This window comes from Psammomys obesus, unplaced genomic scaffold (assembly GCF_907164565.1).
Source record: "Psammomys obesus unplaced genomic scaffold, mPsaObe1.curated_primary_1811, whole genome shotgun sequence".
Taxonomy (NCBI): Eukaryota; Metazoa; Chordata; class Mammalia; order Rodentia; family Muridae; genus Psammomys; species Psammomys obesus.
The window spans coordinates 10,020,313-10,048,266 of NW_026590663.1; the positions used below are offsets into that span (position 1 = coordinate 10,020,313).

The window sequence follows — 27,954 nt, forward strand, 5'->3', positions numbered from 1 at the left end:
AAGGTGAAATTTAAAAATTAGGACTAAGGATATTACACAGTTAGATAAGGTGTCTTTAAGCATGAGGACCTGAGTTCAGTATCCAGTATCCAAGTAAAAAGTCGGAGTGGTAGTGCTCTTGTGACCCAGCACTGGAGAGGTAGGGACAGGCCTTCTGGGTTGCTGGCCAGCTAGCCTCACCTTGGTAAGGTCCAGGTCAGTGAGAGAACATGTCTCAAAAGGCAAAGTAGATGACACTTGAGGTTGACCTCTGGCTTCCATATACATGTGCACACATCTCTATACCCACCCCCTCCAAACTAAAAATTAGCAGGTGCTTGAAGATTGCCTTAGTCCACAATGGGCTGATAAGAATTGGGGCTCTGACAGGTTCAAGGACAAGGTCAGCATCAGGCTGGTGGCTGGGAGCCCAGGTCAAGAATATTCTTTGCATGACACTCTCTAGAGTATGCCTATAGGGCTGTGAGTTTCAGTTACTAGTTGTTTCTTTTTGAAGCTCTTTCCTTTTGGCCAGCTCCTTCACGAGCACTTCAAGGTCACAGCCTAGACCAAATGTTTACAGAAAAAGCTAGGCACTTACGAAGAGGATTCTCTGCCAGCTCCTGTACTCCCAGTGCCTGGCTCCAAACAAGCTCAGCAAACCAAGGAAGGGATAAAGTGGTCCCTGGAACCAAGAAATGTTAGGTTTGAATGCCAGTGAGAAAACAGATGCACTCTGCCCTACTTCCACAGCAGCTGACACTGCTGCTGCTGCTGCTGCTGCTGCTGCCACCTTCTGGGAGAAGACAGACCTGAACTTCACACCTGAAGCCCATGGCAAGGTTTACCAATGACTTGGCCAAAGGCCCTGCTGGGCATGAAATACCTTTGTCTTCAGAAACAAACAACCCCAAACTAATTACCTACTTACTCAACAATAAGAAAATCATACCTGTCCTTTTTGCATCTCTTTTTTTTTTCTTTTTTTTTTTCTGACCACATTTTGCTTAAAGCAATGATTTCAGGGCTAGGGAGAGTGCAGCCATGATAGAAAGAACTTGTCCTGTATGAGGCCCAGAATTCTACCCCAGCACTGGAAAAAAAAAAAAAAAAGACTTTGTAACTGCTAGTTTCAGGAATACATCAGAGACTCCTCCTCTTGGCTGGAGTAATGGTGAGGATGCATACACATGGGATTTTTCAATACACATGGGTGCATACAAGCATCTCAGTTTACTTGCTGGGATGTTCTGAGAGTTGAGATAGTAATGCAAGGTACCAGTATTCAAGAAATGTTTTTAATAGAGGTGACTTCGTGCTTCCATCTTCCTGGGGACTTTCTCTAATATCTTAGTTTCTTTTCCTTTTGCTGTGATTAAAAAATAAAATAAAATAAAATAAAATAAACAAACAAAAACAAATCAAAGGAGCATTTATTTTAGCTCACAGTGCAAGGGAACAACCAATCCTGGCAGAGAATCTGAGGCAGCTAGTCACACTAAACCCAGAAAGCAAAGAGAGATGAGCATTAGTGCTCAGCTCACTTTATCATTTTATCCAGTTCAGAATTCCTACCCAGGGAACAGTATGAAAAGGCTGAAAAGGCTCTTCTTTAGCTGCCAAGATAGCTCAGTGGCTAAAAACATTTGTGGCTCTTGTGGAGAACCCAGGTTCAGTTCCCAGAACCCACTCAGTGGCTCATAACCACCTGTAACTCCAGAGGACCCAGTGCCTGGTCCCCATAGGCTTATGACCATCTTATAAAGCAAAGTGCATGCATCCAACATCAAAAGTCCCCACAGTCCAGTGGTTCTCAACTTCCCTATCGCTGTGATCCTTTAATACAGTTAGTTCCTCATGTTGTGGTGATCCCAACCATAAAATTATTTTTGTTGCTACTTCGTAACTATGATTTTGCTACTGTTGTGAATCGTGATGTGAATATCTGCTATGCAGGATATCTGCTATGCAACCTTTCTGAAAAGGTCATTCAACACCCCAAGTGGTCATGATCCATAAATTGAGAACTACTTCTAATAACAATTACAAAGTCTCTTAACTGTGAGTTCCTATAAAATAAGCAAGTATGTACTTCCAACATTAAATGGCACTGAGTAAACATTCCCATTCCAAAAAGGAAGGATGGGGCATAGAAAGGAATGAGGGATCACAGCAAGACCAAAATCCAGTAGGGCAAACACCAAATCCTACCGTTTTGTGTCTTGTAATATAATTATCTGGGCTCCAAATGGCCTGAATGGCCCCACTCCTCCAGCTCTGCTGCCTGCAGCATACATAGCCTCTCTCCTAGGCTAGCTCATTCCTCCTGTCAGCTCTCCTCGGCAGACATCGCATGGTCCTCGTATCGCCAGTGTCTGGGGGCCACCTTATATAGCCTCATGCACTGGCCTTTCAGAGCCTCCTTTGGAGGGACCCTGACTCTTCCACATATTAGCTGGCTTCAATAGTCCTTTCACACTGAAGATCAGACAGACTCTGTGCCTGATTCTAAGTTTGCATTTTTAATGATTCCAAAACTAGTGCCATGTGGCTGCTGCTGCCAGCTCATGATATAGCCTGCCCCCTGTATCACAGCCATGGCAATGTCTGTATACTTTCTGGGCTGAGCCTGGTGAAACATTTCCTTAGGTAATTGTGTTTGAGCAGAAAACACTTTAAGTTTAGGCTCTCTCCTTTCAAACACATTTAGACCCTCATGTGATGGAGCCTGTGAAGGTCTAGGTTTTACTCTCAGGGTACCTTTCTCATTTTTCCAATGCAGTGCTGGAGGTTTCTCTTCAGTGGTGCTATTTTACTTAATACTCACAATTATTTCCTCATTACTGGCCTGAATGTTCTCCTAACTTGAAATGTCCTCAGCTAAACAAAATAGCTTTAAATTCAACATCATTTACATTCTCAGGATATAGGCAAAATGAAGCCAGATTCTTAACCAGAATATCACATGACTGCTCCCTAGCCCTGGGAGAATCTTTGTTTCACTCTGATAACTCAGGAGCTGGGCCTTCATCGTCTGTGTTTGTTCAGCAGTCTTATATTCTAAGCCCCAATCAGAACAACCAATTAAGCTCAATGACCCCACTCTTGGCACCAGTTTTCTTTTCCTGTTCGTATGCTAAAATACCCTGACAAAAGCAACTCAGGGGAGAAAGGGCTTATTTTAGCTTGCAGTTCATAGGAACATAAGATGGCAGGAGCTTGAGGTAGCTGGTTACATTGCATCCACAGTCAGGAAACAGAAAATGATGAATGCTAGCACTCTGCTTGCTTTATTCTTAGAATACAGTTTAGAATCCCCCACCTAGGATAGTCTTCCCACATCAATCAACCTAATCAAAATAACTTCTCACAGACACTATCAGAAGCTGACCTTAATCTAGACTTCAGCATACAGTGAGACTGGGTTTTTTCCCTAGGTGACTCTGAATCCTGCCAAGTTGACAACACCAACCACTGACCAAATTTTGAACTGAAAATCCCTATGCCTTTAATTCTGTCCAGTCTTTAATTTTGTGAAAAATTAATTATAAATTGTCAAGAAGAAATTCAGAAGGAACCAAGAGACTTGTTTCTTGAATACCTAACATATGCCTATCATAGAGCATTTGAAGAATAATAACATAAATATAGACATACATACACAGATTTCTCATGAAATGCATAGGAAAAATCAGGGATTTGGGGTCTAGATGGACCTTTGGAAACAGCTCATTTGTATGTCTTAGGTGTGGTAGCTAATATACTTGGGCATTATGTTTTTATCTGTTGTATACTACTGTAAAAGAACATTTTTCATCTACATACATGCTTGCTCAGAAGACAGCAAATTGGATAATTCGTCATGTTTCACCTGTTTTTTTTTTAAGACAGGGTTTCTCTCTTTAGCCTTGGCTGTCCTGGACTCACTTTGTAGACCACGCTGGCCTCAAACTCACAGAGATCCACCTGCCTCTGCCTCCTGCAGTGCTGGGATTATAGGTGCATGCCACCAACACCGGCCTTGAAATCCCTTTCTTAACAATAAGCAAGTGCCTTTTGCTCTCAGCCAATTGGTATGTTCCTTTGCATAGACATAAACTCAGCTGTGGTTGATTTGCTTTGTAACTTTCATGGCCTTTATTACTATTACTTGGCTATGGATATTTTAATAGTACCTTATAGTTGATTAAATTTATTCCCAACTTACTTGGGAAGAATTATGATCAAACAGAATGAATTTTTGAACCAAAGATGGTCTGTTTGTATCACAGAGTAGCTGGATTCTTTGGATAAAGCCATGCATCAGTCAATGATCTATGCTTTGCTTGCACTTTTTTTTTTAAGCCCAGTCTTTTACAGTGGTTGGCTTTTTCTCATTATTTAGACATTAGCTGAAATATTACCTTCTTAGGGAATCTGGCCAATCTAAGAATTACTCTGGATTAGTCTCTTTAGCATTTAGTACAGGCTAAAATTATCTAGATGACTTATTATACATGTTGGCCAAGCAGAGAATGCTAGCTTCATGAAGTGGGGCCTTGTTTTGCTCCAATGATGCTCATTGTCTCCCTAGCATCCAGGAATGCTTTGGGCATCATAGCTTCACTCAGTAAGTCTTCCTTGCAGTGAGAGCAAAAGAGAGTGGCTCGAAAAACCCCAAACATAATGAGCTACCCTCTGCAAGAAGTATTTGAAGGTAATATAAAGGCCTCTGGGGGACAAGAAGACTGGGTCACTGGTGATGTGTGTTGCCGGCACACTGTTGATCCTCACGCTCCATGATGGTTTATAACAGGTCCCATCTGTGAAGTACAATGGTACGGGGTGACTGTCCAGCTGCTATCAGTTCCCAGGCCTTCCACGTGCATTTCTGGAAACAACCCCATCACCTAAAGTCATGCCTCAAAGGCAGAAGAGAGTAAATATAGACCCCTAGAAGTCTAGTATGTCAGGAATCTCCTTGTGGAGTCTGCAGTTTCTTGAGTTTCCAATTTTATTTGAACACTACTACAAAATTTGGGCTGAGTATCAATATATTTGTTTGTATTTCTATTAACATAGGGATACTTTACATTTCATCATTTGTGAAATTTGTGTTATAGGAAAACCATGTTCTCCTAGTTCTCTATGTTGTCTTGGCAATCATACCTAAAGGACATATATTGACAGTGCTTGACACTCTTCCCTTTACAGCGCACTTGACTCTAGTTGAAACTCTCTTTCAGCACAATTTATTTATTCTTCAGTAAGTGCTTACTGAGCACATACTATGTATTAGACACCAATATACTGAGACTACACTACATAGCTATAGCCATGAATTGGATATGCATGGCTCCTACCATAATGGGAGTTGTCTTTTATACAACAGTGAAATAAAGAAAAAGAAACATTGTGATGATTGTTAAGCTAAGGAGGAGGAACTCAGGGTGTTAAGGGAAATGTAAGAAAATGTCAAGTAATCTTAAAATAGGTGATGAGGAAAGATTTTCCAAGGTAAAATCTAAAGAACAAGCAGAGTTAGCCAGGTAAAATGTGTGGTGGCAGATATTCCAGAGCAGGAATAGTCTATTCTTTGGGGATGGAGAGGATGTCCACTATATAGTAGCAATTTGGAATGTTTGTTTAGTATGGCAGGAGTAGAGTGCTGAGGAATTGTTGGCATGGCAAAGAAAATAGAAAAAGGAGAAATCCTGAGTACAGGCTGGAGGGATAATTTAGGGCCCTTTGTTAGTCCATTTATAATGGAATATAAAGTCCCAGAAGATGCTGGGCTTGGCAGCACACACCTTTAATCCTAGCACTTAGGGAGGCAGAGGCAGTTGGATTGTTGTAAAGCCAGCCTTCTCTACAAAGGGAGTCCAGGACAGCCAGAGAAACCCTGTCTCAAAAAAAGAGACACAGAGAAACCCTGTCTCAAAAAAACAAAACAAACCAAACAAACAAACAAACAAACAAAATAAAACCCACCAAAAACCCGAAAAGAAAGAAAGAAAGAAAGAAAGAAAGAAAGAAAGAAAGAAAAAAGTCCCAGAAGAGTCAAACATGGTAATCCTAGTCTTCAAGAGAAGCAGAGGCAAGACATCCTCTGTACCCTGCAAATTCAAGGCCAGTCAGATTCTCTCTTGAAAACAACAATCATAACAACCTCCTCCACCGCAGTACCAAAAGAGGGTACGGGAATGTTTAACACTTAAGAGGAATTGATTTAAAAATGCATGGGAGGTGGGGGTGTGGAGAAGCCCAAGGGGCCTCAAACCTATAAGAAGATCTACAGGCAACTGAGTAGAGCTGGAGAGATGGCCTTCCTCAGGGAAGAGCACACCAGTTGTCTGTCCAGTGCCCAAAGGTCACACCTGAAAACATACATACATTATATGGACTCACCAGGTTGTATTTGGGAATATATACAAGTACATATATGCAATAACAATTAATGGAAAAAGTAGCCATTTGAAGAGTAAGGAGGTTTGGAGGGAGGAAACGGAATGGAGAAACGTGATTAAATTATAATCTCAATAAGAAGAATTGGTTTATACCTGTTTTTCTCAAAGTTTGATCAGGAACTATATAATTCTATGCCTGAGAAAAATTTTTTAAAAGAGGCTTATTAAGGGTGAGGTAAGATGAGGAATTAGCAAATTGTTGGTCCTCGAACTAACTGGGTTGAATCCCCACTTTATCTTCTCCCTTTAAGAGACAACCTTTTCCTCCAAGATATTCTCTCTGCAGCTAACTTCCTCTATCTAAGGCAGTTCTCTAACACAAATCACTGGGGTTAGAGCACTGCCTCAGGACCATACCCTTTCCCAGCAGTCTTCTCTTAAAGCACATGGAATCTTGAAGATTGAGTATACGTGTGGCCTAGCTGACATTTCTAATGGTATCCTTGTAGAGACTACTAGTAAAATTTCTCCGATGGAAACGAAGCCAACAAAGAATTGGAGAGAGCTGATTGATGGGAGGTTAATGATCATAATGAAAGAGTATAAGTATTGGTTTACCTGACCATTTATTGAGGAACTCTTTGCTTGAGTTTTTCCATCCTCTGGTTGACATAATGATACTCTCCAAACTTTCAGGAGTCTAAACACTTAGTTGAGGAATGACACAGTTTTTGGCTAAGCAAGGAAATAAATATGTATATCCCTGACAAACAGGTACTTGGTGGAAGCATTATCTACTTTGCCACATATTTAGACCAGGTGTCCCTTTTGTGGTAAGCTGGGATGATGCCGGTCTGGCTTTCTGAACTGTGTATGTTGGGGTTGACAGGTGTACTCACTATTCCTTCTGAAGAGGACACAGTCTTTTCTTGAGCATTTCTCTCTTCCCAAACATTTGGGTTAAATTTATGTTAAAATGAAAAGCAAGCAGATTTACCAACTGAAACCATGATGACACTAAGGACATTTTCCTGATACGCGGGTGAATGTCTGAATAAACCGATGCCTCAAAAATATTAGTAAGAGAGGCCTCGCAAGAAATGTTTACAATGAAGGACATTAGGGACTGAAAGCAGAACACACTAGCTTTTCTTTTTTCTTTTTTTTGCCTCCACCTGACCCTTGAACACCGTGACAAGGACATTTTTCCCCAGGACAATTCTAGAGACAAAGGCCATACATCATTATTGCACTGCAAATCTCATCACTGCTGTTTCCTTAAAGGATTTATAAACAGGCTAGCGCAATGGGTTCCAAAGTCGGAAAGGTATTCCCTTTCCAAGCTGATCTAATTTTCCCTTCCTGTTCTGTAACTAAGATTTTTTTTTTTTTTTTTTTCCTAAATGTGCTTGGCTTTGTCTTTACCTGCGCTTGTAAGAAAAGTCCTCCGTGACACTCCTCTTCCATCCTCACAGAAAAGCCTCCTTTGGAGGGTCAGCTAGGAAAGGACAGCGTGGGAAACCCGAGGAAGCGGCCTCCACCAAAACCTCCCTGCGCGGCCGGGTCCACGCTGCGGCCCCTTTAAGAGCAGGCCACGTCCCCGCCCTCCTCCTGGCGGGGCTGGCGATCGGTGGCGGCCGCTACGGTGCTGACAAGATGGCGGCTGGCGGGGCTGTTGCTGCGGCGCCCGAATGCCGGCTTCTGCCCTACGCGCTGCACAAGTGGAGCTCCTTCTCGTCCACCTACCTTCCCGAGTAAGTGCGGGGCGCCGCGCTCGAGCTGTCGGCGCTGCTCGGCGGGAGCGAGGCCGGGCCGAGCGTGCGGTGGAGGGGAGCGGAGCGGAGAGGCCCAGGTGGGGCCTGTGAGGGGAACGCGCGGCCTCCGGAGCGGCTCGCTGCGGCGGCCGGGAGCTCCGGCCTGGCGGGCCGAGGCCCGGGGGAGGGCTCGGGAGCGAGCTCGGGCGGCGGCGAGGCGGGAGTTGAGGCGGAGCGGGGCTCGGGGTCCGGCCGCGGGCGAGCCGCCGCCGCCGCCTGAGGTGGTCGGGGCCCGACCTTCCAGTACCGCTGGGACTTGCAGTCCCGGAGTTTCCGAGCCCGCCTTCAGAGTGCTGAGCTCTGTGGGAGCGGTGGGAGAAGTTGGGGAGCCCATCTGCATCCTGGCAAGAACTTGGAGGACTGGCAGAGGGGTGTCTGTGCTTTGGGGGCTGGAAGTTCTGGGAAAGACAGAAACGGAGGGCAGGTCTGGAGGAGTGCTGCTTGCGCTGGGGAGGGAGCATCTCAGCAAAAACGGCTTTAGGAACGAAACAAGCAACTGATACAGTTTTCTGTTGCTGTGCAAATTAAATGACTACATCTCGGGAGTACCGAACAATGACTGTTCTCCATGTATATTTTAAAAATTCCTCAAGTTTGTTCAGATTTGATTTCTCAAGTGCAGTCAGTCGGGACTCTCAAAGTGAAGCCACCGGCAGGAGAGTCTCCCCTGATTGCCAGCCTGCCCTCCTAGTCACCAGGTCAAGGGTTGGCACCCAAGCGCTGTAGCTCTGGCCCAGGGAAAGGCTGACCTGTGGTCTGATCTGGCCGGTTGTGGCCTGTTGATGGCTGGTACGTGCCACTTCCCAGGTTGATGTTGGAACCCAACTTTTAATTTGAGGGTGAGCTAGATAAAAACTAACCTTCAGTTGAAGTTGACATGCCGCTGCTGTATGTATCTGAACCTCTGTCTTTTTTTTTGTTTTGTTTGTTTGTTTTAGCTTTTTAGTTTGTTTTGACTAACTCCTCTTTGAATTTGGAGCCATTGAACATTTTCTGTGTCTAGGTTAGAGTTGGTGGAGGTCACTACCACTTATTTTTTTCCCTGGTCCTGAGTTAAATTACTTACAGCTTAGGTTGTCTGCCACCCCTTTACCCTTCTGGTGTAGGCATGAGACGTGGATAGCCCAAATCCCATTTGAGTTACTTGTTGTATGGGCACGTTAGGGAGCTGATCTGGTGGGATAGTGGCTTTAATCGGACTGTTATTTGGAATGGGCAGAATCTGCTGTTGCAGTTAGAATGTAACTGGGAGAAAGCCATTGCTATAGGTTTCTTAGGGCTATTGAGAAAATAGTGTGTAATACATATATACATATATGTGTAATGTGTACTTTCACTTGGTGTATCTTGTTTAATTCCAATGACATTTCAGAAATGTATTTTTTGTTTTAAAATTTTATTTCAAAAATGTAGTTTTATTTTAAAATACTTTAGAGTTCAGTAATCTGAAGTTTTTCTTTTGAAGGAAAGTAGTTGAGCTTATGCAGCTAGAGTTTGAGAATTTTGTCGGCAGGTTGGTGTGTGTGTACCTACATTGTAAAATTCTTGGTTCTGAACTTAGGTTAGCAAGTATGGATGTTATAACTTTGTATGGCAGGAAGTTTAAGAAGGGTACTAAATTTTTTTTTTTTTTTTGGTCTAAAAATCATATCTAATGGGGTAAAACAGTAAAAGGCATTATGTAATGTCTTAAGCAGGTGTGATGCTACTCTTTTTTGTAGGTCTAGCCAGTCATTTGTTTAAATTGTACAGAAAACAGCAAGTATTTATTGACAGAAATGTAGGTAATTTGGTGGTGGCAGTAATTACAGAAGGTGATGGTGTTTTCTATGAATACTTCAAGTGTTTTAACTCATTTTGTCCTTAACACTCTTTTAAAGGATCCCAAAAAGCTGGTGCTGGGCCTCATAGGAGATGCCTGTGATGCAAGCAGTTAGGAAGCCGAAGCAGGAGAACCAATTTAAGCTTATCCTCAGCCATCAGCCTGGGCTGTAGAGACCTGTATTGTTATCCCTGTTTCAAATAAGAAACAGGCGTGGAGAGGTTCAGATTTGCCTGTGGTCATCTACCTAGGTGAGGCCAGAGTTGACCCAGAGAATCTGCTCCAGTCCATGGCCCCCTGTGTTTTGCTTTCTTAACCCTTCTGTCCAGGTGCTGGTGTAAGAAACCAGAGATTGGAAGGAATTCTGCTAAAGGCATTTGTGTTTTAGTCGTTGAAAGACATGAAAAGGGCTGGAGAGTGTCTTCATACAAGCTTGAGGTCCTGAATGCAAATCATAGCACAAATACCTTGTATGGTGCGCCTGTAACCCTGTTGCTCGTGGTGGGTGGGGACTGGAAGATCCCTGAGGCTGACTGGGTACCAGCCTACTTGTAGCTTCAGCCAGAGATCCTGTCTGAAGGGAACACGGCAGGAAGATCGAGTAGGAACCCTGTGTCCTCCTCTGGCCTCTCTGGCTTTCTCCAGCATACAGGCACTTATCTGTACACATAGATGCACATAGACCTCATATGCACAGGAACCCACACCCCCATGTCATGAAAAGAATTCCAGTAAAGATTTCTTTCTAGGACTTTCTTTTAATGCAGAAAATCACCTTTCCTTTTTAACTCCTAGGATTGATTTGAACTTTTAAAATATTAAAATAAATCTAAAGATAACACTTTTTTTTTTTTACTTTAAAGCTAACATATTTTTCAGTGTATTTAAATTAGTTTACCTGTATTTTAATTTTTTCTGAAATTTATAACTAATTTTGGAATTAAGAGAGGTACATGTAACTAATAGTTGATAGACTTGAACCCAGTACATGTAAAACATTTTTTAAATCTCTGATCCCTGTTTTAGATGTTTGTTGTTATATGTTATAATGAGTTTGGTTGTGGTTTATTGAGTACTTAAAAATGTTCATGAGATGCTTTTTTTTCCATATAGTTTTGTTTAATCTTAAGTACAAACCTGCAGTGCGCTTCGTATGTTCTACAGATGAGGAAGCTGAGATTAATATGTAAGATACTTGCCTCCATCATACAGCTTTCCAGAGGCTTGGCAAATTCTTATTTAAAAACCAGTATACACTGGCTCTGCCAGTAACAAGAAGCTATTAAGTAGTCTTCTGTTCCTAGATTTGGTCTTCACCCCAAACACCAAGATGATTATGATATTATCTTTTACAGCTAGGGAACCTGAGATTTAGCAAGGTTACTTTGCTTTTGTCTGGGAGTTGAAAGCATCAGAGTGAGGATTATGGTCCTGAGCTTTCTGTCTATTCTGCACAATCTCCTTCAGCCAGGGAAAGGTGTTTTATCTTGATATTTATGGGTTTGCTATGAAACACTGGTTTACATATATGCTAATTCCACTGATGGGGAATGATTCTCAATTTTATTTTATTATTGAATGAATTAAATAATTTTAATAGTGTAACATTTGATCAGGATGGGTGAATTTATTTCAACTTAGCTAATTAAAAACTGTCACATTTAAAAATAAATGTTTTGTTCTCATTGCAAAAATGCCCAACGTTTGTAATATTTTCTGAATATCCACAGAAACAAATGTATATTACCCCAATCTCCCAGGCCGAGATTGCTAACTTCACATGTGTGACCCCGAAGCTGTCGTTGTCTGCTTCTGCTTAGTGTTTCATGTCTTCTTTTCGGTCTTTAGAGTACTAAGTAAGCATTAGTGAGTTTCTAATTTGAAAATTCATTAGCTCTGTGATACTTTTGAGCACCTATGTTTTGGATTTTTGAGCATATGGATTTGGGGACGTTTTGGATTTTTAATTTCTGTATTAGAGATTTTTAGTTATTAAAGTCTAAAATGTAAAACAAACAAACAAACAAAAAACCCCAAAACAAAAAGAACCCTCCAAATTCAGAGATAGTTCTGTCCCAATTATTTTGTAAGGGATGCTCGGTCCGTAAAATAGACATTTTCTTAGAAGATAAGATACTCTTTTTTATTCACTTGCATAGATACATTTATATTCTAGGTAATTTTTATTTAGTTGGTTTCCTATTATTGGGCATTTAGGCTTCTTGATTTTGTTGCATTTTTTTCCCTTTTGTTGTTCTTTGGTCATTATGAATAATGACATTGTTTGCCTAATCGATTTTTTTTTTTTTTTTTTTTTAAGGAGAGACTTATATACCCCTGCCAGCCCTGAACTTGCTGTATAGCTGGGTTTGTCTTTGAACCTCTTAATTCTCCCACCTCCTCCTCGTAGGTACTGGGATGGCAGAATGCAGCAGCATACCTGCCACTGATGAGACAAAAGAAACTGAGGTCTGAGTCCCTAGGTGCTGAGTGGCTACATTAATGGTGTTGGTTTACTTCTGGCTGATCTCTGTGGACTGTTGAATTCTGAGCACCTGAGCTAATTTATTATCACTCTTGGTATTTGAGAATCACATTTAAAAAAATTGTTTTTCTTTTGTTTTGAGGTAGAGTCTTACTATGTAGTTCTGTCTCTTGTAGTCCAGGCTGGCCTCCAACTCACAGAGTGTCCTGTCTCTGCTTCCTGAGCAGTGGTGCTAGAGGTGGGCAGCACTCTGCCTAGTTTCATTTGTTTTCTCAAAATAAGAGCTCACTCTATAGCCCGGGTTGGCCTAGAATTTACTATGTAGTCCAGGCTGTCCTTCAGCTTGAGCCAACCTTCTTGCCTTAGCCTTTAACCCAAGCACTTGAGGGCAGAGGCAGATGGATCTCTCAGTTTGAGGCCAGTTACAGGTAGATGGTGACATCTTTTCTAGGAAAAAAAAATTGTAGAGGAACAAATGGCTGTAATTCTTGCATTGCTTTTTGGGCCTGATACAGGGAGTTCTTGATGTTTCATATGCAGATAATATGTATTTCAATGCTTTATAACCTCATTCTGCTGTTTTTTACTCATTCAGAAACTAACTTTAAAAAAAAAAAAACTAACTTTGGAAATGGCAGATTTTCTGGTTTTCTTTTTGTTAAGTCACATTTTTATTGATGGTTTGTGTGTGTGTGTGCATATGTGTCACATTGTGTTTTTGGGCAATCAGGGCAACTTGGGGGAGTTCCGTCCATCTGCCATGTGGGTCTTGGGCAGGTCATCAGGTTTGTTGGCACGCGCTTTTGCTGCTGAGCCATTTTGATGGTTTAGGAATGAGAGATAACAGATTTTAATGTGTATATAATGTTCAAAGAAAGCAGTTAAGAACTCTGATTATTGCTTGTTTATAATACTAACTGTTACATCTGTGATAAAGGACTTTAGAGAAGAAAATTCATAAAATGATCTGTCTGTATATGCTGGTTGTAGGATATTGTAATATATGTATTATCTCTGAGGGCACACTCTGGCCCTTGAGATTGTCAGGCTTGGTGGCCAGCATCTCTGCCTGCTGAGCTATCTCACCTCACCTCTTCACATTTATCTTTTTGAGACAAGGGTCTTATTGGTTGGGCTAGCTGGCCAGTGAGTTGTGGGGTCCGCCTCTCCCTAAGAGGTTCCTTCTGCTTGTTGTAGCAGCATCTTGGTGTCTCCCCAGCCTCAACTTTTTTTTTTTTTAATGTTTCAGGTTGCTTTTATTTTATTTTTTGACACTTATGTTTTTTTTTATTTCAGTGTTTCATAGTTTTTATAAGCTTTCTTTTTATCAATTTTATTTTCTTTTTAATGGTATTATAAGCTGAATTATTTTCTTTAAAAAAAATTGATTAGGCTGAAGAGTTGGCTCAGTAGTTAAGAGTGCTCACTGCTCTTCCAGAGGATGTAAGTTCAACCCGAACATCCACATAGTGGCTCACAAAACACCTGTATGTAATACTTCTCTTTTTCTGGTCCCTGTGGCCACTTACTCTCAGATGACATACACAAAAACACATACAAACATAATACAGATAATGAAAAAATTAAAACTAAATAAATATAAAATTTATGAAATTTGTTTTTTGACAATTCACATTTGCATATGATGATTCTGATTATTCTTATCATCTTCTCACAAGTCCCTTTCCCACATTTATGTCTTTCTTGTATTGCTTTATGGCCCACTAATGTAATTTTTTTTTAATAGTGGTGTACCTTGGGAAAATAGTTTTTCTCATTAGTGCACTTTGGGATAATATGTCTTTTAGACTGCTTAATAAAAACTCTATGACTCCTGAATATTTGTAAAATCCTTCAAGTCAAATAATGGTATATATGCTACAGGTAAAAGAATGGAGTTTATTTAAATAGGTTTTTGGGTATGATAAAGTAAATGTTACCCATTAAGATTTCCCATCTTTAAAAATATACAGAAAGAAAAGTGTCTTAGTTAGGGTTTTATTGCTGTGAAGAGACACCATGACATGGCAACCCCTATAAAGGAGAACATAAAAGGGTGGGTTTACAGTTTCAGAGGTTTAGTCCATTATCACCATGGCAGGAAACAGCTCTGTATAGGCAGACATGGTGCTGGAGTAGAAGCTGACAGTTCTACATCTTGACTCTCAGGCAGCACAGAGAGACTGTGCCACACTGGGCTTAGCTTGAACATAGGGAACCACAAAGTCCGCCCCCACGGTGACATACTTCCCCAACAAGGCCCCAACTCCTAATAGTGCCACTTCCTGTGGGCCAAACAATCAAACGTATGAGTCTATTGTGGTCATTCCTGTTCAAACCACCACAGAAATCCACTTTAATCTTCACATGGAATTGATTTGAGTGGTCTGAAATCTGCTGAGGAGCATCTAAGTGAGCTACCCTAGATACTATGTTTTAGGTTGATAGTTAATGAGGTGTAATGTATGTGTTGAAGACTGTACAGACTAGCAGCCCCTTACATTTAGGCATAGTTCTTTACCATTCGGCCGTAGCATTATCCAGATACCACTTTCATTTACTCTTCGGCTAGAGTTTTGGGTTTTCATTTTTGTTCCCTCCAATGTGTTATGTACATATTGACCAGACTAGTGTCCAACACCTGTGTTCAAACTAGTCTCCTGCCTTAGTGTCCTGTTTGTGCCACTATGCTGAACTTTATTGCTTAATGTTGAATATTGGAGATCCTGTAGTTACTTCATTCTGTTTTGTTGTCTGTCTTGTCTGTTCTTTTCTTCTTCTTCTTCTCCTCCTCCTCCTCCTCCTCCTGTTTTCTTCTTTTTCATTATAGAGAGGTATGCCTAGGTAATTCTATGATAATGAATCTGCATTTTTCTTTTTGGTTCTTTATGAACCATATGTTCTGAAGTCATGTTACTAGGTGTATACAAACTTACAGCTTTATGTTCTAGCAAATTGGGACTTTGAAAGCTATAATGTACCCCTTTTTAAATCTCATAATAACTTTGTTTCCTGCCTTTAAAATTTACTTGGTGTGGTTTCATCTGCATTATTTGAGCTATTTTTTTTTTGCTGAGTGTAACCTTTAACTTAGGTTTTCCATGGTGCTGGTGATTGGAACAGCTACTTGTCCAGCCTTCTCTTACTGTGCATGTTTTATGTTTTGTTTTGTTTTTTATTTGAGATCTGCTTCTTTTTAACAATATACAGAGTTTGCAAAATTAAGTTCATTCATTCATTTATAGAGAGAGGGTAAATGAGAGAGAGGAGGGGAGGCAGGAGGATGGAAGGGAGGGAAAGTGATGTTTGGAGGTCAGAGGACAAATTTCAAGAATTAGTTCTTTTACCTACCGTGTAGAGGCCAGGGATTAAAATCGGGTCCATCAGGCTTGGTGGTAAGTACTTTACCCCCTGAGCCAAGATTTGAGTATTTTACTCTTAAATTAGAGCTAGCTCAGATTTCTCTTTCTTCCTGCATATTCAAAGGTTATGTCACATGCCTTTCTGTGATTGCAGGCCTGTGTCCAACTTAGCATTGATTTGAGCATCTGCTTACTAGCAGTTTCTTAGTTGTGTTTTACTTTTGGTTTTGTTGATCTGTAAATCTTTTTTGAGACTTTTTTTTTCTGGGGAGGTCTATAATTGAAGATTTATTTAAACTTTGTTATAAACATATGGTATTTTTCTATTCCTGTAATATGATTGACAGATGGTCTGCTCTATAAGTTTGGGTGATCTGCATGTAAGTGTGCTATACATCCTATGATCCCAGGGATGCCTTATCTTGAATATATGCAGGATAAGTGGTGTGCTTCAGGTCCCGGACCAACAGCTCCAGGCTCTTCCTCAGTCCCTATCTGCTGCTGGGCATGGCTGGCAAACCCCACCCTCTACCCTAAACTTTCCAGGGCAGGGGCTTCTTCTCCTCACCATGTAATCTGGACATTGTGGAGCTCTTGCTTTTTCCTCTCTCTCCCTCTCTCTCTTATCCCCTTGCATGGTGACCAAGAGCTGCTTCCAATGAACCTACATTTATATACTTTAACTTGCTTTACATGAGAAGTAGTCCAACGTCCTTTTTTTTTTTTCTTACAGAAAAAGGGAAGAATGTTAGTATGTAGCCAGCCTGCTTCTGGGTTGCCTAATAACCTATGATGTGTCATGTGTCACCCACAAGGTATGTGGCAGACACGGTTCAGCTGAGCATGCACGAGCTATAAAAGGATCAGCCCGCCACTTTACCTCTCTTACTCTCCTCTCTTGCTCTCTCTGCCTCACTTTCTTTCCTCACTTTCCCCCCATGTCTCTATCTTTCCTTTTTCTCTTTATCTTTCCACCTCCATCCAATAAATCTCTTTCATATAATACTGTTGTGTGCATGGCATTATTTTAAAATAAATACTAATAACAGGACAAGTTGGTGTTGACTGCACTTGCTCCCAATTCCAATCTAAGCTGGCCTTTTAAAATTTCTTTCCACCAGGGTGCCTGAACATATATTACCCACTGAAAAGGAGGTGCCATGTGTTGCCTTATTGAGAAGAGGAAGACAAAAATATGTATTTTATGGGGAAGTGCGCTCGGTCACTGGGCTGTCCTTAGGCTTGTCTCAAAATATTGGCCAGCTAGTTAGGACCATCCTAGCATATATGCCTTAAACTTTTCTTATTTAAAGATTTATTTTTATTTATATCTGTGTGTGTTCATGAATGTGTGACATGTATGTATTGGTGCTGGTGCTGTTAGAACACAGATGAGGGCCTTAGATCCTCTGGAGTTGGAGTTTTTCAGGGAGTTGTGTGTCACCAGGCATGAGTACAGGAAACCAAACTGAGGTTCTCTGGAAGAGCAGCAAGCACTTTTAAACCTCAGAGACATCTCTCTAGCCCTTAAACTATTATTTGCTTATGGAAAGATTGATGACTCAATTGTCTGAAAGTTGAGCAAGGATGTTGGTTATTCACCTGTAATAAACTTGACTTCAGAGTCATCTTTTTGAATTACTTTATAATTTGAAGGTAACTAAAACACTGAGTTTATATACACTATCTCTAACATGATATGGCCCTCTCAGTGATTGATGAGGAAAGCATGAACATTTTTGGCGCCTAGGAAATTACTCCCCTCTTGTCTGAAGGTTTGTTGCAGTAAACTACTAGGAGAAAAGGCCTATTTTATTAATATGCAAAAGGAAAAAGTCAAATCTTGGGGGAAACCATTATGACTACTTACTACCCCAGCAAGATATATGTATTCCTTTTTCTATAAAGGAGAAGGAAATGGGGATTGTCAATCATTTTAGGAAAATAGTAACGCTTTTTAGTGGGCTCAGAGAACATACCATGGCCTACAGCAAAATCTGCTGGGCCTATAGAACAGATGACAGTGGTTTGTAAATTATTCTTTATGGGATGATAAGTGGTGTTTGAAAAAAAAAATGTGCCTAGGTATGTGGACAGAGTTCAGTCTTTGTCTCTGTGATAAGAACTTAGTCTTCTTTGTGAGATTTCAGTGAGAGACTTAAGGTGATTATGTTCCCCTTTGGCAGGTCCAGTCAAGGTAGGAAACTAGTGGATGTGGCAGAAAGCCTCTCCATGTGGGAAGGGTAAAACAAAGTTTACAGGTATATTGATTATGAAGTATGTTCTGTTACCTCTCAGATAGGAATTATTAATATAGTTTGTAACATGGTTGTGAGTACTCTAGAATATTTATGAGGAATAAGACTGAATAATGCTTTACTTTTCAAAATGTATCATAGGACTTTTGTTTTGGTCAAAGATACTGTCAGGGAGAGTGTTTTCAATGAGTGAGTAGCTTGGGGTTAGTTTAAGTTGCGTGGCCTCTCTTTAGTACAGTTTAAGTTACTGTGTCCACTGAGGGAAGATGGCTAGCTCTAGAATAAAGAAGGCATGAATGCAGTGTGGATAGGACACTGAACAAGGAGGTGTTTTGGCCCATTCCTGGTACTGGCAATTCTAGATCAGTCAGTCAGTTTTCTCAAGAATTTTCTCTAATCTCAGACAATGTGAAGTATTTTTTGGAAAGGGATGGCATAGAGTTGATAGAACAGAAAAAGGTGTTTTGTTTTGTTTTGTTTTTTAAGGTTAGCATACACTGTTATGGGTGTCATTTTGGTTTCTGCCTATGTGTCTTTACACTTTGTTTATGTTCTTTTCCCCCCCTCAGTATTCTTCTTGGACTCTCCCAGTTGTTATGTTTTTTTCCAGTTAACTTTACTTCTGCTTTCCCCTTACAATCCATTATCCTCCCAATACATTTCCTTTAAGATGTTTTAGAATATTTCTAAAAGTCAGGCATCCAACCCCAGTAACTCAGTAAAAGAGCCTAGAAAAGATAGTTTGGGGATTTGATAAAGACAGTATTTAATTATGATTACTTTTTAGTAAAGTTATCTATATATAAATGAACCTTGCAGGGTGGCTGGAAATAGTTGTTTTCTTAAATCTTTATAAATTCTCTATGCGTATTATTATTTTGTTAAATACAAAGGAATATATGTATATAAAACAGTAAAACTTTTTCCTAAGTCATGTTCACACTTAATCATTCTTGCTTTAGGCCGAAGTAGGGCAGTTCTTAGTATTGAAATAAATATGAGATAATTTTTCAGTTTGGTTTTTGGCCAATGAGAGTTTCCTCATCTATTATTTGCATCGGAATGTTTATTTTCATTTATTGGCATGCTTTTCCCAGCGGTTGCTATATTTATGGAGTATGGATGCATGTTCGTGTCCCTAGAGTACTTTGAATCCTTAGAGATAATTATTACAGGCTCAGACATGCTCAATTCCATGGTGATAATAAGCTGAGTCAAGTTCTTCTTTGTGTGATGCCAAGTAGGTACTACAGTCACCTACTCTTTGCAAGGTCATAACATTCCAAAATGCCCAGTTTTCTATTAGTACATACCTATTTCTCTTGTGATAATTCTTAAACTAACTTGTTTCATTAGGAATGACGAATGGCACACTGAATTAATTATCTTTTGCCTCAGTAACAGTCTGCCACAGACTACAGCTTAAAAACAGATTTATTACATAATAGTTAAGTATCAAGAGTTTGGGTATAATTTAGAAGGGTCTTCTGTTCCAAGTCTCTTAGAGGGTTCCAGTCAAGTTCTGCTTCACTAAAGCCAGCTAGGGAGAGGTTTGTTAGTAAGCTCTAAGTCACTTTTATGTATCCAGGGTTTAGAAATTATATACTACATCACCATTTCTTTGTTCTGTTGATTTGAAATGTCTCCTGCAATAGGGCTAGAACATGAAGGTGTCAATATCAAGAAGAAGAAAACATTTGGAGCTGTTTTAGAGATGTTTTCTCCTTATAATTTCATTGATGTTACCTAACAGAATTAGCAGTGATACTTTAATAACACTGACGTCACTTCCATGTCTAGCTTCTCTTCATTGTTTGGTCAGAATCTAAACACTCACTGTGTTATGTCTCTTTAAAATTCCTTTATCAAGAATTTTCTCATCCTCTTCCCATTTTTCCTTAGTTTGTTGTTTTGCTTTTTGGTTGTTTTGTTTTCCTTTTTTTAAATTAATTTATTTTTTATTAATTACAATTTATTCACTTTGTATTTTGTTGTTGTTTTTAAATCAGGGCCTCATGTATCCCAGGCTGGCCTCAAACTGTAGCCAAGGATGACATGGAACTTTAGATCCTTTTGTTTTTACCTTCATTTTGTTGGGAATGTAGGTGTTTGTTATCATGCCCAGTTTAAGTATTAAGAAATTGAACTCAGGGCTTTGTTCATGCTACCTAGGCAAATACTTTACCAACTTGAGCTATATTACTAGCCTTACCAACTCATATTTTTGAAGAAACTGTCATTTGACCTGAAAGGACTTCCATATATGTGTATATCTATTTTCATTTTCATAGTAGCATTTAACTACTATCTCTAGTTTTAAACAATACTGAGAATTGTACTTTGAATCATTTTTTTTTTTTAAAGACTACTCCCTACCTGAGACCCCTCCCTCCCACTGGGATCAGAAGTCCCTTCTCCTGTCCTCTCTTGCCCAGCTATAGGCTGATCAGCTTTTTTATTAAAAAATCGGAGATGATGGAGAACAATTTTTACACAACATTGAGACAGGAGATTGTTCATAGAAATGACAGTGTCTACATCCAGAACTACAACCAGATCTCGGGGCACAGAAATCAGCATCTGAATATACAGTGCACAGGACTGTGCCCTAACACCTGGATATACTCACTCACGTTTTGTCTATTTTCTAATTGAATTTTTTGCTTTTTTTTAAACCCTAATTATTATGAATACTTACATGTTATAGATATAAGTCGTTTTGAATATATAAATAGGTTCTTCCAGGCTGTATCTTCTCATTTTATCCTTGAAACAGAGTTCTTCGCAGAGCAAATTTTACTCTCTGTTGACTGATTTTTGCTTTTATAGATTTATGTGGTTTTTTTTTGTTTGTTTGTTTGTTTTTTGTGTGTGTGTGTGTAAGAGCTTGCCTAGGATTTAGAGAAAGGATAATTACATTTTATGGGCAGTAATATAATATATATTATATATAATAATAACAGTATGTAGCTGTTATGGAAACAATACAGGTCTCCCAAAAGCCTTTATGACCCAGGAGCCCCACCCCTGCATATGTAAAAGTCATTACATCAGTGAGGTAACCACATACTTGCTTATTGCAGCATTAATCACAGGAGCCAGATAGAGAGTCAGCCAAGATGTCCATCAGCAGATGAATGGATTTTAAAAAGATGTGTGTGGGGGCTGTGATGGCTTAGTGGTTAAGAACACTTGTTGCTATGTTTAGGTATATGCCTTGTATCCCTGATCTCACCAAGACTTTAAACATGAATGTGTGTTGGATTGTGTCAAATGCTTTTTCGGCATCTAAGGAGATGATCACATGGTTTTTCTCCTTCAGTTTGTTTATGTGGTGGATTACATTGATGGATTTCCGTATATTGAACCAACCTTGCTTGCCTGGGATGAAGCCTACTTGGTCATGGTGGATGATATCTTTTATGTGTTCTTGGATTCGGTTTGCAATATTTTATTGAGTATTTTTGCATCAATGTTCATAAGAGAGATAGGTCTGAAGTTATCTTTTTTTGTTGGGTCTTTATGTGGTTTAGGTATCAAGGGGACTATGGCTTTATAGAATGAGTTTGGTAATGTTCCTTCTGTTTCTATTTTGTGGAATAGTTTGGAGGGAATTGGAGGACCAGGGTAAGATGATCAATCCTCACTTAGAAAGACAAATGGAGTGGACATTGGAAGTAGGAGAAAACAAGTAATAGGACAGGAGCCTACCACAGAGGGCCTCTGAAAGACTCTACTTTGCAGTGTATCAAAGCAGATGCTGAGACTCATAACCAAACCTTGGGCAGAGTGCAGGGAATCATATGAAAGAAGGGGGAGTTAGTAAGACCTGGAGAGGACAGGAACTCCACAAGGACCAAATATATCAGGGCACAGGGGTCTTTTATGAGACTGTTTCTCCAACCAAGGACCATGTATGTGTATAACCTAGAACCCCTGTTCAAATGTAGCCCACGGTAGCTCAGTATCCAAGTGGGTTACCCTAGTAAGGGGCACAGGGACTATTTCTGACATGAACTCAATGACTGGCTCTTTGAACTCCTAACCCTCACTCCCGCCCCTGAGGGAGGAACATCCTTGCTAGTCCACAGAGGAGGACATTGCAGCCAGTCCTGAAGATACATGATAAGCTAGGGTAAGATGGAATGGGAGGAGGACCTCCCCTATCAGTGGACTTGGAAAGGGGCATGGGAGGAAATGAGGGAGGGAGGGTGGGATTGGGAGGGAATGAGGGAGGGGATACAGCTGGGATACAAAGTAAATAACCTGTGATTAATAAAAAAATAAAATAAAAATTATTAAAAAATATTTTATAGGATGTGATATCATTAGGTTGATTTCCTAGCACAATTATTTTAAATTATTATTATTTTAAATTATTATCTAAAATTATTTTAAAATGTAAATTTTATTGTATGCAGCTAATGATTTTTGCAGAATATTAATTTTAAAAGAATTAAAATTATAGAAACAGTTTCATGTGGAAAAAAAAAAAACATTTGTTGCCCTTACAGAGGGCTAGAGTTTGGTTCCTAGCACCCACATGATGACTTACAATGATCTATAACTCCAGTCTCAGGGGCTCTGATGCCCTCTTTTGACCTCTAAGGCACCCCCACACAAATGGCATTCACACATATGGACATACACACGTAACACAGATTAACAAAAAGATGTGTGTGTATATACATAAATGTGTATACATGTGTATGTGTTGAGGGCCTGGAGGTTGGAGAGAAAACTGTTTAAACATAAAAAAGGATACAATCTTGCCATTGCATGACTGAAAATGAAGGGCATTATGTTAAGTAAAATAAATTAGGTACAGAGTGACAAGTATTGCAGAAGCTAAAGACATTAATCACTTAGTAGTAGATGGTAGAGTAGTCAGTAGAGGCTAGGAAGAGAAAGCCAAGGGTTAGATTAATCAGTACCCTAATATAGTTGCTGTAGTTCTCATGTGTTACAAAATTGGGGAACAAATCCAAGGCAATTGACTGTACATTTCAAATAAGTGGAGAGGAAGAGTTGGGTTCCCAGGATCATGATATTTGAGGGTTAGGGGTGCTGAGCACTCTAGTTTGATCCTTACACATTACTTTTGCACATAGAATTGATTTATAAGGTTGTGGTCACATAAGTGAGTACACGTGTTAGAAGTTTATTAAAAAATAGACACTCTGGAGCTGGAAAGATGGCTCAGTGGTTAAAAAGAGCTTTTGCTACTCTCAGAGGACCTGCTTCCATTTCCAGCACTGTGTCTGATGAGGCACAACTGCCTGCAACTCTAGCTTCTGGGATTCTGGTTTCTGTGGACACACACACACACACACACACACACACACACACACACACACGAATCCTCCCCTGCCCCCCACACATACTAAAAAAAAGAAACAAAAACAACAACAACAACAAAACACCCACCAAACTTTCAGGCATGGTGATTTGTATGTTCTGGTTGGTTGGTTTGTTTGAAGTAGTCAGGCTTTGGCTTCATTTTTTTCCCTAGTTCTCATTTTTAGTTTGACTTTTACTGTAATTTTTGTTTTACTTTTTTTTTTTTTTCATATATGTGCTTACATTTCTCTTCTAGCATCTTGGGGTGGAAGCTTAGGTAATTGATTTTAAAATCATCTTAATTTTCTAGTGTGTATTTAACACATCTGCTAAGTGTTATTTTCATAGTATTGCACTATTTTGGTAAGTTGGATTTTTTTTAAACTTTTATCTAGTTCAAAATATTTCTGTATTTATCCTGAGGCTTCTTTGATTTGTATATTATTTGGAACTGTGTTGTATATACCAAGAATTTTAAGATTTCCAGCTATCTTCTATTAATGATTCTAGTTTAATCCCATTGAGCTCTATGAGGTCTATTGCTATTAAAACATGTTTTTGGGTCTAGTGAGTGTTCTTGTGTGAGTTTGAGGAATTTGAGGAGTTTGTTATTGGTGAAATGTTTTATATGTGCCAATTGCGTCCAGGTGATTGAGAGCGTTGTTCATTGTTATTCTGAATCTGTCAGTTACCGAAAGATGGAGGTTGGTACCTGCAATTATAATAGTGCTTCTTGCAGTTCTGACATTTTTTTCAAGTATTTTGACACTTTTTTGTTGTTGTTGTTTAGTACAGTCACATTAAGGGTTATGTCTTCTTGAAGAATTGACACATTTCATTAAGGCCCCTCTCTCCCTGATGATTTTCCCTCTACTTAAGTAAGCCTGATATGGATATGGGCTATCCTACCTTCTGTTTAAAATATGATGCATCTTCATCTGTTTCTTTACATTCATCCATATCTTTTGTTTTTATGTGGGTTTCTCACAGACGATATATGTGATCAGTTGTGTTTTTTTTCTCTCCCATTCCAGTGTTCTCTTTTTGTTGGTTCACTTAAACTCTTCACATATAAAGTACTGATACAATTGGATTGCTATCTACTATAGCAACTCTTCTGTTTCACACACTTGTTTCTTGCACCTTTTTTTTTTGTCTCTTATTTGATTTTCCTTTTTATTTTTTATATATATGTTAAACCCTTTAATTTTCAGTGCTTGTGTTAATAGAAGAGTGTATTCTGGTTTACAGTCTTAAGAGGTTAGGGTTATAATGGCTGGGCAGCATAGAGAACAACTAGAAGTAGACATGGCTTTTTACTCTCAAAGTCCTCCTTCATGGACACACTTCCTCCAGCAAGGCTGCACCACCTAAACCTCCCCAGATAGTGCCACCAACTGGGGCCCAGTGTTGAAATGCCTTAGATTGTGGAGACATTTCTCATTCAGACCATCACAGTGCTTATTCTAAAGTTTGTAAAATGTGTTTATGGTTACTCTAACTCCAGCTTTAAATACTAGTATATTGCTTATGAGTGGTATAGATACTGATTTTCAGAGTATATTTTATTTTTCTTTTGTTGTGACTGTAGCAGAGTGCCACAGATTGGGTGCTTTGTAATAGATTTTTGGATTAGTTTAAAAACTGAGCTATCTAAGATTCAGGAGCCAACTGGCAAAAAGGTCTTCTGTCAGAAACATCGTGTGTAGAATGGTGAGATAGGGAAGGAGGGTAACAAAAGGACACTCTGACTATTTTATCTTTTCTAAATGAATTCAATTTTGATATGTGGAATGTATAACAAAATTAATACAGTCGGAAGTCTGTTTTCATCTCCGGAAGTTCCTGTATTTAAAAAATCTTTTATTCTCTGGCAATTTCATACATTATCCGCCAGCATGCCAACATGCTCCCAACATGATCTCTTCTCATCTTTATGCCCTCTCTTTTTTTTTTTTTTTAAACTCACCAGGTAGTGCTACCTACTAGACTATGGATGGATCTTGTTGGCTTGATCTTGTGCAGGTAATCATAATTACAGTAAGTTCATGAGTGCTGCAGCCATGTCATGCCCAGAATACTGCATTTCATAGGTCTTTACCCATCCTTCAACTTGTACATTCTTTCTACCCTTTCTCCACTGTGGAGTCTCATTTAGGGTTGAGTACTCAACAGTCACTTTTCCTCAGCACTTTGACCTAGCCATGAGTCTTTGCATTAATTGCTCCTCACTGTAGAATCAGCTTCTCTGGTCAGAGTTGAGAGCAGCGCTCTTTTATGGGCATAAACAAGTATCTAGAAGGCAATTTGACAACATATCCATTTAGTAGAACAGCATTAAAAGGTTGCCTCCCCCCTCACTCCTCAGGACTGTGACCTCCAGAACCATGGACTTTTTACCAGGTTTACAGTGACAGGCATGAATTCCCTTCTATGGACAAGCCTTAGATCCAACCAGAAAGTGATTGGTTACCCTATATCTTTCTTTATGCCATTATTACACTTTTGGGCACTTGCCTGCTAAGTTACTCTTGTAAGGTCCTGGATTCACTCCTGGGTAATACCATTGATGACCTGCCTGCATAGCATCTCCCAGCATTATGAAAATTAGCCATCTATGAGGAAGTTTTCAGGTCAATTCCAGTTTGATTTCTATATGCCTTACAATCAAAATGTATTGTGTCTTCAGTGGTAGGGTATTTAAAGTCTAGTTCTTTTGAGCAGTGAAGAGAAGTGACAATACTGTTTATGGGGAGTCTGATGGGACCTTTTTGATAAATCATTCATAAGGAAGTATCCCACTCCTGGCACTAAGATTTTCATTTAATTAAATTTTTATTTTTTTAATATTAGTTACAGTTTATTAACTTTGTATCCCAGCTGTAGCCCGCTTCCTCATTCCCTCCCAATCCTACCCTCCCTCCCTCATCTCCTCCCTGCCCCTTTCCAAGTCCACTGATAGGGGAGGTCCTCTTCCCCTTCTGTCTGACCCTAGCTTATCAGGTATCTTCAGGACTGGCTGCATTGTCCTCCTCTGTGGCCTAGCAAGACTGCTCTTCCCTGGGGGTAGGGGGTGTCAAAGAGCCAGTCATTGAGTTCATGTCAGAAATAGTCCCTGTACCCCCTACAAGTAACTCACTTAGATACTGAGCTGCCGTGAGCTACATTTGAGCAGGGGTTCTAGGTTATATACATACATGGTCCTTGGTTGGAGATACAGTCTCATAAAAGACCCCTGTGTCCAGATATATTTGGTCCTTGTGGAGCTCCTGTCCTCTCCATATTCTTTCTTTCCCCTCTTTCATATGATTCCCTGCACTCTACCTAGCAGTGTATCAAAGCAGATGCTGAGACTCAAAACCACACCTTTGGCAGAGTGCAGGGAACCCTGAGGGGTTTTTGATGAGAAGTTTAATGTAGTTTGTATCTTTCTCTCTAAATGAGTTCTCCCCATTCTCTGTGACATTTTTTTTTTTTGGTTTCTACTGTTTGAATATGATATGCCTATGTGCTAGTTTTTATCAACTTGCCAAAAACCTAGACTCCCCTGAGAAAAAGGAACCCCAGTTGAGGAATCAGCCTGCAGACATGTCTGTGGGGCATTTTCTTGATTAATGATTAGTGAGTTCTAGGCCAGCCTGTTCTACATAGGGAATCCTAGGCTACCCTGTCTCAAACAAACAAACAAACAATTCATAGCCTGTGTGGCACCTCCTTAGTACGTTTCCCTAGCATGCTGAGTATTCTTTTACTGTGGATTAAAATTTAATTTAGGAAGATTTGCCTGATGCATGACTTGAACTATTTTCCATTTTGCTTTCTTTGCATGTTTGATTATTTTCATTACTTTCTCACCTGTTCTCTTTCTGAACCTTTTTGGTAGATGGATTTTGGGGAAGACAGTTTTTATAATTTAAGTTTTTGTTTGTTTGTTTTTGTTTTTCTAAAAACAACCCCCCCCCCCCCCAAACAAGTTTTCTCCCTCACTTTGACTTACTGACTGTTCCTACTGTCTGGTCAGACCTTTTCTGAGATGTTGCAACTTTGACTAGGTTTTTTTATTTTTATTTTTATATTTTTGTGTGTGGGTTTTCTCCTACATGTATGTTGTTGCACCATGGTGCACCTTGTTTATGTAGTGCCTATGAAGGCCAGAAGAGGATTAGAGTCAGGGATATTGTTAGTCGCCATGTGGGTGGAATCATCCCAGGTCCTCTACAAGAGCAGCCTGCTCTTGACCGCTGAGCAATCCCTCCAGCCCCAGTTTTGCTGATGTTTTCTGAATTTCTTTTAGGGCATTTCAAAATATTAATGAACAGTTTTCATCTTCTTTATGATTGATTGCACTGAAGTTTTTATTATATGTTGGAATACTGTTTTTCATCCAGTATCTTCTGCTAGGCTTCCCCCACCCCCACCCCCACCCCCTCTGGCAAGAAGGAAGAAGTGTAGGAGGAAGGAATGGCCTAGTGAAATTTTGAGCTTTGGGACTCAAGGCCCCATCTCCC

General features: G+C 39.8%; 1 protein-coding gene across 2 annotated transcripts in view; it reads left to right on the top strand.

Annotated features, from left to right (window-relative positions):
* The window catches only part of Mkln1 (muskelin 1), a 143,132-nt gene that overhangs the window by 15,583 nt on the left and 99,595 nt on the right, over positions 1-27,954 (top strand). The window contains exons 1-2 of one of the 2 annotated variants that reach the window (XM_055608212.1): positions 8,047-8,119; positions 16,582-16,663. In XM_055608212.1, the coding sequence (XP_055464187.1) occupies positions 16,638-16,663 (26 nt within the window). In that variant the 5' untranslated portion in view covers positions 8,047-8,119; positions 16,582-16,637. Of the gene's footprint in view, positions 1-7,840; positions 8,120-16,581; positions 16,664-27,954 lie in introns of those variants that run through there. The other variant, XM_055608211.1, reaches the window with a different exon arrangement.